The sequence below is a fragment of the Medicago sativa genome, chromosome 2, assembly GCF_051527215.1.
Source record: "Medicago sativa cultivar Bolivia chromosome 2, Bolivia_mono, whole genome shotgun sequence".
NCBI lineage: Eukaryota > Viridiplantae > Streptophyta > Magnoliopsida > Fabales > Fabaceae > Medicago > Medicago sativa.
Genome location: NC_140750.1, coordinates 33,163,688 through 33,173,512, shown reverse-complemented (window position 1 = coordinate 33,173,512; position 9,825 = coordinate 33,163,688). Strand labels below are relative to the sequence as shown.

The window sequence follows — 9,825 nt, the reverse complement described above, 5'->3', positions numbered from 1 at the left end:
TAAAGAGGGATTTATAACCGACCTTATCACTGTTTTCAATATCAAATTTAAATTTGTTTAGGATATTGGATTCATGGAGAAAATTTCTACATAAAAAAGGATTCATGGTGAAAATCAAAAATCAAGGAACAATCTACATTTTTCTAGGTTTTTTCTTGACAAATCATAAGGTTGTTTGATAAAGTTAGAAAAACAGGGATAGGGATTGAGAATGTAACGACCAATCTGATTATTTGCAAAATGACCATGTAATCTTCAAAAATTTCATGAGAATAAAAGATACATCATGTCATGTTAGTAAAATCGACGGACATTAATTTTAGTATATTATTATTATTATATTAGTGAAAATTCAAATTTTAATTTTTTTAAAGATATTTAAAAATAATATTATCCCAATTAAACTCCAACTAAAAAAAATAAACAGCACTTATCACTTTTTTTTAGGGAAACCAGTTCTTATCACTCAATCTCTCTTTTCGCTCTCTTTTTATTTATTTTTTTGGTGGTGGTTGGGATTTGAACCTCGTACCTTTGTATATTTTTATGCATTGTCCATAACAACTGAGCTAAGTTCACGAGGACCTCTCTTTTTATTTTACTAAATTATGAACGGTTGAAATTTTAATTTTTATGAAAATTATAAATATAAATATATGTTACTTTCAAATTGTAACAAATTCAACAAACTATAATTATTTTTTTCAATGACACAAGATAATATTCTTTATTTTTATCTTTTTTTTAACACCAACAATATAATATTTTATAAAAATTTGTATAAGGGTATAATTGAAATAATTAAAAAGTTACACCAAAATCCCCTATTTTCTTGTATACACAATATAGATTCACACTATTTTTTAGTCCATCGTCAAACAGCCCTCCTTATACCCAACGTAACTTTCTTCTGCAAACAATTCACAACACATATCCTCAAATTCAATGAGTGACGGTTTACTTCACTGGCGGCGACCATCACCCGTCTTGCCGGATGATGTCGTCTTTCAGATCCTCTTGAGACTTCCAGTGAGATCCCTACTGCAATTGAAACTTGTTTGCAAATCATGGAAAACCCTAATCTCTGATCCCTGTTTCGTAAAAAGTCACCTTCAGAGCTTAACCATGAGTCCAAACATAACTCACCAGCATTTATTTTCTTCTTTAGAATATATCATATCTCTCCCAGTTGAGTCATTGCTTGAAAACCTATCACAACCTGCCAAATCTGTTAGCTTCAGCATGAAACGCTTTTTCCAGGACTCGTTAGAACCTAAAGCTGCTGAGTTCGACTTAGAAACTGAATATACTATTTTTGGTTCGTGCAATGGGTTGTTGTGTCTATTTGATAAGCATGATGGTTGTGTTCGATTGTGGAACCCTTCTATTAGATTGAAATCCAAAAAATCTCCCAGCCTTTATCGTTATTCATATAGACGCATGATCACATATCATGGCTTTGGCTTTGATCATGTTCATGATAAGTACAAGGTGCTAGTACATATGAAAAGTTCCACTGATGATTATAGTGGTTATACAAAAATTGTGACCAAATTGTATACTTTTAGTGAGAATTCTCTGAAAACCATTCCGTATTTCCCTGAACCTGACATTGGGTGGGATCTGAAATTTGTGAGTGGCACTTTGAATTGGGTAAAACGGAAATCGGGTACTAATCAAGAAGTGATTATTTCCTTTGATCTTGAAAAGGAGATTTATAAGGAATTGCTGCTGCCTGAACATGATGGTGTCAATGTCTGCAATCCTAGGTTATGTGTTTCCAATAACTGTCTTTATGTGTATTTTGACGAGAACAAAACTCATTCGGTTTTGTGGTTGATGAAAACATATGGAGTTGCTGAATCCTGGACTAGGTTGATGATGATCCCTCATGAGCAGTTACGGAATCATGTACAACACACGTTTTATTATATTAAACCAGTGCTGATTCTTGAAGATCGTGTTGTTGTGCTGATATGGGATAAGTTGGTCTTCTACAACTTAAATAATGGTAGGGTGGATTCCCCTGGGATTAGTGGTTGCATGTATATACAATATGTTTACCATGAGAGTCTTGTATCACCATTATTGTAAGTGCACATTTACTTTTTAGCATACATTACTTTTTAGTTACTCCTTTTAGTGAATTTTCGATGTAACTCTCTTTCGACATAATGGTTTTGTGATAACTGGTTTGGTATTTTCTTGTAATTTGATATTTGCTATTACTGACAGCAAACTGGTTTTTCATCATGTCATTGCTAAGATGGACAAGCCTTGGTACAGTTTCTGCATATGAATGAAATTAGGTTGTTCAAATTCAATCGGAGTTTTTCTTTTAATTTTTGTGGATAGACAAAATTACAATAGTTATTGAAAACTCACACACATAAATGGAGGAGTTGGGGTACGAACCTTGGTCACGGCGTCTGGCCTAACAATTCCGGCATTTTTGCCGGTTGAACTAAAACTTGTGAGCAAGATCATAGCAAGATCAATGTAGTTTTGTTCCTATATTACAATGTGAGGAAGCCTAGAGCTATTTGAAGTGAAATTTAATCACACGTTGACTCCAACCCTTTATCATACTACCAAAGCACTAGAAAAAATTAACAAACAAAACTTGGTCAGCATTTAATAAATTCCAAAACATTAACTTACTAACAAAATCATTTTTGCTCCAATATTTATGAAAGATTAGTATTACAAAACTTTTACATCTTTTAATACATGGAATGGGGAGTGTTAAATATGGAACAGTAGCGTGTGTCACACAGGAGTATATGTTGTGGCTTGAAAATGTTATATATGCTTGTATTTTGGTTTTATCTTAGGATTTTTATCTTGTAACCATTTTTACATTAGTTTTTATGGCTGATGGTAGTGAATTTTTGTATATTTACTGGTTTGGTATTTTGGGTTGTAACTTGATATTGTTATTACTTACTGCATACTTCATTTGAATATTGTTTTAGTGATTGCAAGCTGGCTTGTATTTTACTTCTATCACACATTTGGTAAGCATTGTGTCAATTTTATTACTAATTGCTTGGTTTATTGTGAGCAAAGTGTACAAATGCCAAAGACTCAATGCTTGTCTTTTACCTTTGGACAGTGATGCCTTGTATTGCACATCTTCTTGATAATGTAGTTTACAAAATTCTATGCATTTGTCTCACTGCCATTATCTATAATTGATGTACCTAACTAAACTCCAAAATATAACATTATCTCTCTCTATTCCTCATTGGCCATTATATTTTTTCCTCATTATTATATATGCATTCATACCACACGATATCACACAATCTAGAGAAGACTGTAGTAGTGACTCAATCATCATCATGACTAAATTTGAGGTGGTTTTCATTTCAACACCAACCATTGGAAACATGGTTCCCACAGTTGAATTTGCTAACCATCTAACCAAACACCACCCTCAACTCTTTGCAACCATTCTTATCATCAACATACCAAAGCTACCACTCGTTAACACTTACCTCCAATCACGTCCTTCCTCCGCAACTAATCTCCGTTTCATCCACCTTCCTACCGTAGACCCTCCAACACCTGATCAATACCAATCATTAATCGCTTATATTTCCTTCCTCATACAAAAACACACAAACAACATAAAAAACACACTCCTCAGCCTCACAAAAAACAACTCGGTTAAACTCGCTGCTTTGTTTGTTGACATGTTCTCCACCACCATCATCGATGTTGCGAATGAGATATCCGTACCTTGCTACCTCTTCTTCGCATCGCCTGCGAGTTTTCTCGGATTCACGCTGCACATTCCTCAACTCAAATCAGTTGAATTGGAAAATGAGTTTGAAATTCCGACTTTCCAAAACTTGCTTCCGAAACTTGTTTTGCCTAACTTGGTCTTGGACTGGAAAACCGAAGAAGACGCTTATTCATGGGTTTCATACCATGCAAAGAGGTACAGAGAAACAAAAGGTATTGTGGTAAATACATTACAAGAGCTTGAACCTTATGCTCTTCAATCACTTTACAACGATTTGCAACTTCCACCTGTTTACCCGATTGGACCGGTTCTTGACCTTGTTGGACCGGTCCAATGGGACCCAAACCCAGTCCAGTATAATCATATTATGGAGTGGCTAGATTTGCAGCCTGTTGGGTCTGTGGTTTTTGTTTGCTTTGGTAGCTTGGGAAGTCTTGAAGTAAAACAAGTAGAGCAAATTGCTATTGGACTAGAACGGGTCGGCATTAGATTTTTATGGGCTTTACGTGGACCTCCTCCGAAGGCGCAATTAGCAGACCCGAGAGACTATGCGAGTTACGAGAATGTTCTACCGGATGGGTTTTTGGAACGGACTGTGGGAATGGGTATAGTATGTGGATGGGTCCCACAAGCCAAGGTACTGGCCCACAAGGCGGTGGGTGGATTCGTGTCGCATTGTGGTTGGAACTCGATATTGGAGAGTTTGTGGTTTGGTGTGCCAATTGCCACGTGGCCGGTCTATGCGGAGCAACAAATGAATGCATTCCAGATGGTTAGGGAATTGGGATTAGCGGTGGAGATTAGGCTGGACTATAGGGTAGGTGGGGATCTGGTGCGGGCAGAAGAGGTTAAGAATGGTGTTAGTACTTTGATGAACAACAGTGATGAGATTAGGAGGAAGGTAAAAGAGATGAGTAAAAAGTGTAGAGTTAGTTTGATGGAGAATGGATCGTCTTATACCAACCTTATGTCTCTGATTCAAGAGTTGACAAAATGATCAACCCATATAAGATATATCATTTAGTAAAAATTAAAAAAAATGAATATATCAGTAGAATTTTACATCGGGTAGGTTTAGCTTATAGCTTTGGAACCAAAGCTGGATTGGTAATGCCTTTATGAAAACTGAATAAGCCTTTTGTACTGTTTCTACAAATGAATGAAATAATTTGTTCACTATAAAAAAAATTGCAGCTCTGTACCTAAGTTAGTATATAATACGTTCGACCACATAAACATAGTCAGAAATTAAACAGATCAATAAATATTTAAAACTTACATATTAAGAGATATGGCAATTTATTGAGTTGTCATTAGTTTTTCTTTGCAGCTTCAGTTCTTCTTGGCCTCAACCTATTGAAATGTCCTAGACTCCTAGTAGATCACTTTAGTCTCAACTATCTCAGCTCACGCGAAGGTGCCGAAGTATATTTAATGGTAACAACAGATTCTGTAGTGCAGTTGAAAAGAATTGGAAGTGAAAAACAAGAGGCAGAGGCTTATCAAGAAATCAAAGGATCACAGACAGCTCATATGGAAGTTGGCAGTGAAGCATGTAGCAAAAACAGGAAATATAGGAGTGTTTGAAATTCAATATAAACAAAATTATGTCATTGTTTTCTTGTGTTTTTCTGATTGTAATTTTGTTTAGCTGAGCCTCTAAGGTGGAGAAGTATCTCATATGGTCTACGAATGAAAATTTTTGCTAATTCTGCAAAGAAAATGATCAGAAAGATATGAGACACTACTCCAATCCACAATGGAAACAAGTTGGTTGACACTTGACAACGCAAAATGACTCCAATAGAATACCATATGGAGCAGAATGACTCCAATAGGACACGCATACTCGAATCTGCTCCGGAAAGATCAATGTCAGGGTGAAGTGCGCGAATCTGTTGAAGAGCATTCTCAAATTCATCCTTGTAACAATCAAAAGCGGCATCTTCCAGCTTTAGATTTTCCTCGTGCTTCTCATTACATAGTCCCTTGATAAATATCCAAGTCATGCTAAAATGGGAGTATGTTTGACTTGCAATGCATGAGAAGAATCAACGTTATAAACTTCTTCTAATCTTCTTCTGGGCATGCTGGGAGAATGGCAGTGTGTATGTGCCTATGTGGTAGTGGACCATGATGTCCAAAATGTCTAAAGCTACTTTTTAAAAAAAAAATATTAAATTAATCCATCGAAATTGACATCGAAAAAATCGAACAAAAACCTTATGAGAAATACACTCAGAGTCTCAAATCAACGCCGCAAGACAAACTCAAATGGGTTTATGTCTAAAGGTGCTGCTACTACCATCCTTCACCTAAAAAAAAAACTACTACCATCCTCTCAAAAAAAAAAAAAAATACTACTACTACTTCCACGCCTCAATTGAATCCTCTGCAAAAACACACTCAATTGAATATCATCTTACTCCAGTCAATTGAATCAAAATGCCTATCAATTTTTCTTCTATAAATTTTCTAGTTTTCTTCTAAAATTGTTAAATTTCTATTGCTATCTACAGAACAGAATTTTCTTGACCCTATTAATTTCAAAATTTATTTCAAGACAGCTAGCTTTTTCAATTAATGATTAAATTATTATTTTTGAATTTATTTAAATAAACATTATTCTTAACATGAGTGCATGACTTTGACTGGGACAAAGACCAGACAAGGTAAATACAGAAAATATGCATAGTGTGACTTTGAATAGTGATATATAAATATCAAAACATACTAAAATATTCATACCACACGCAACAAAATTGTTTTTATATATTTACATCTTAATAATAGATCACTCTAGTGACTCTATCCTATCCATCTCATAATCATCAATCATCATGACTAAATTTGAGGTAGTTTTCGTAGCAACACCAGCAATTGGAAACATTGTTCCCATCGTTGAATTTGCTAACCTCATAACCAAACACAACCCTCAATTCTCTGCAACCATTCTCATCATCACCATGCCACAACGACCACTTGTTAACACTTACATCCAATCACGTCCTTCATCCGCCACTAATATTCGCTTCCTCCACCTTCCTATAGTAGACCCTCCCACACCAGATCAGTATCAATCATCTATAGCTTTCATTTCTCTTCTCATACAAAATCACAAAAACAACATAAAAGATGCACTCCTCAACATCACATCAACCGAGTCAGGCTCTGACTCGTTTAAACTTGCTGCTTTGTTCGTTGACATGTTCTCCACCACTATAATTGATGTAGCTGCCGAGATTTCTGCTCCTTGCTACCTCTTCTTCGCATCACCAGCGAGTTTTCTTGGATTCATGCTCCACTTACCCCGACTGGAATCGGTTGAATCGAAAAATGAGTTTAAAATTCCATGTCTCAAAAACCCGCTTCCGAGACCTGTTTTGCCTAACTTCATGTTCAAGGAAGATGCTTATTTTTGGGTTTCATACCATGCAAGAATGTACAAAGAAACAAAGGGTATTATCGTAAATACATTAAAAGGGCTTGAACCTTACGCTCTTGAATCACTTCATAATGATATGCGGCTTCCACCTGTTTACCCAATTGGACCGGTTCTTGACCTTGTTGGACCGGTCCAATGGGATCCAAACCCGGTACAGTATAATTACATCATGGAGTGGCTTGATTTGCAGCCCGTTAAATCTGTGGTTTTTTTATGTTTCGGTAGTTTGGGAAGTTTTGAAGTAAAACAGGTGGAGCAGATTGCTATTGGGCTTGAACAGGCTGGGATTAGATTTTTGTGGGCTTTAAGGGAACCTCCTAAGGCCCAATTGGAGGACCCAAGAGATTTTGTGAGTTATGAGAATGTTCTACCAGATGGATTTTTGAGACGAACCGTGGGGATGGGTATCGTGTGTGGGTGGGTTCCACAAGCCAAGGTGCTGGCCCACAAGGCAGTGGGTGGATTTGTGTCGCATTGTGGTTGGAACTCGATATTGGAGAGTGTGTGGTATGGTGTGACGATTGCCACGTGGCCGGTTTATGCAGAACAACAAATGAATGCGTTCGAGATGGTTAGGGAATTGGGATTAGCCGTGGAGATTAGGTTGGATTATAGGGCGGGTGGGAATTTGGTACGGGCAGAAGAAGTCGAGAATGGTGTTACTACCTTGATGAACAATAGTGATGAGATTAGGAGGAAGGTTAAAGAAATGAGTGAAAAGTGTCGAGTTGCTTTGATGGATAATGGATCCTCTTATACTAACCTTGTATCTCTCATTCAAGAGTTAACAAAATGACCAGCTCCTGTTATTATCTAGTAAAAAAAATCATTCTGAGAAATAAAATAATTAGTTCTCTTGTTGTTCTAATGTCAAGCTTCGGCTTTTACCTTAAAATTAAAAAAATTATTTATAATTACACCCCAACAATATCCTAGTTACACCATTGGTACAATTTAATCACAAATTTCTAAAAACATCATGTTCATATTTCATTTTCAAAACACTATCCGGAATTCTGAAAATTCTTCTTCACTTTCTCACTCTATGTTCAAATATTGAGGAAAACTCATCAAAGGCTGAAGAAATTTGCACCACTTCTTCACTCACCCTCACCAATTATTAGTCGTTCATCTTAATATTAATCCAAACTCTTCTTTGGTAAAAAAAAAAACAAAAAACAGAGAAATGGGCTTGAACACAAATTAGATACCCAAAGTAGATGTGGTATTCGGATGGTGCAAAATAAGGTCTATGGTACGAAAATTGTTCTTTGGACACTTAACAATTGCTCACAAGCACCCGAAAATTCCCCTAACTTTAGTTAAGTTCCGTTCCGTTCCATGGATGAAGACGGTGCATATGTTGTCGCCACTGCAGCTCTTTGATTTATCAGCTTGTAGCCACAATGGACATATTGAGAGATGAATGCATACTTCCAGATTGATGTGGCGGGAAGTTATTCTTTTTTTGGCAGGTAGTGTGACTATTGTTAGATGGAATCCATTTTCAACTCTAAAAGTAATTGCAACAAGAGTGGTGGATCAATTTACAAACATAGTTTCTATTAGATTGGCAAGTGCTGACATCAAGAGTTCAATGTAGTTTCTATACTTGGATAATGATTTCAATTTATTCATCGGTTTTAACATTGATCCATAGAACCGTAGTTAACTACCAGTGATGCTATTTCGTATTTGGTTTGTTCAAGTCTGAGTTTCGAACGGTTCCTAACCCTCGTTCTCGTTCAACAGCGAACAGTTATTAACTATGGTTGGTTACATTTTTTTTATAGTTTGAGGTGTTTGTTAGCAATTGCTAGTAGTGTAAGGAACAATTTTCCTTTGGCACATCTTCGGTATCACTTGCTCACCTTAGAAGATAGAATGAGCCCATAAAACAAGTCCTCCACATATATTATATTCTTCTCTTTTCAATGATGAGATATATGAAATAACACCCCCGCCCCCACCCCCCTCAATTTATCATTGATCTATACTAATCATCATTCTCATATTGTGTTTATAGGGTGAAATTGCAGCTGAAAATGTAGATTTGGAGTTGAGCATTTTATGTTGTCAGCAATGTTATAAGAATAGCAAAGACAAGTGAATCAATTGCCTTTAAGATGTCAATTTGCATCCATAACTTAATTTTGATCTGACAATCTGTATCGGTGATCGTATAATTTTACGAATTGAAGAAATCTAATGTCAAAATACTTAGTAGCTACCTTATGGGGCTCAATTACTTTTGGTTCAATAATAAATAAATGCAATGGTTAAAATTTAATATGGATAACTTATTTAGTCAAGTACGTCAACAAAAAAATGTACTAATTTTTGATCATTGAATTTGTTTGTTATTAAATAGTTATTTTTTAACTTCTCTATAATGATCCAACCATTTAATTTCACCATGCTAACCATCATCAACAAAGTAATACCTAAATAATTTCAATAGTGTTTTTTTTATTTTTAAACCATTATTTTCAAACTTTTTTTAACTAAAACAAATATGGCATAAGAGGAACAGAAATTCTTATAGACATCACCTCTCACCTGTTATTCTACCTGTTGGTGAATTTGCTCATTGTTGACCAGTTTAATATTTTCTTCCCTATTTTTTCCT

General features: G+C 35.7%; 2 protein-coding genes and 1 pseudogene across 3 annotated transcripts; all 3 read left to right on the top strand.

The window, feature by feature from the left end:
• The first annotated feature begins 1,125 nt into the window (after positions 1–1,125).
• On the top strand, positions 1,126–2,094 carry LOC146946370 (F-box/kelch-repeat protein At3g23880-like). Its single transcript, XM_085748204.1, has one exon. It carries the CDS (start codon positions 1,126–1,128, stop codon positions 2,092–2,094), a length of 969 nt encoding a protein of 322 aa, XP_085604330.1.
• Positions 2,095–2,265: 171 nt separating this feature from the next.
• On the top strand, positions 2,266–4,765 carry LOC146946369 (UDP-glycosyltransferase 43 pseudogene; annotated as a pseudogene). Its single transcript, XR_015026692.1, has one exon. The product of XR_015026692.1 is annotated as a UDP-glycosyltransferase 43 pseudogene (transcript).
• Positions 4,766–6,504: 1,739 nt separating this feature from the next.
• Positions 6,505–7,992, top strand: LOC146946368 (UDP-glycosyltransferase 43-like). Its single transcript, XM_085748892.1, has one exon. It carries the CDS (start codon positions 6,592–6,594, stop codon positions 7,990–7,992), a length of 1,401 nt encoding a protein of 466 aa, XP_085605018.1. The 5' UTR covers positions 6,505–6,591.
• The last annotated feature ends 1,833 nt before the right edge of the window (positions 7,993–9,825 follow it).

What these genes read in the sequence shown, in the direction of transcription:
- LOC146946368 (XM_085748892.1), top strand. Translation starts at nt 6,592, where the DNA reads ATGACTAAATTTGAGGTAGTTTTCGTAGCAACACCAGCAATTGGAAAC.
- LOC146946370 (XM_085748204.1), top strand. Translation starts at nt 1,126, where the DNA reads ATGAGTCCAAACATAACTCACCAGCATTTATTTTCTTCTTTAGAATAT.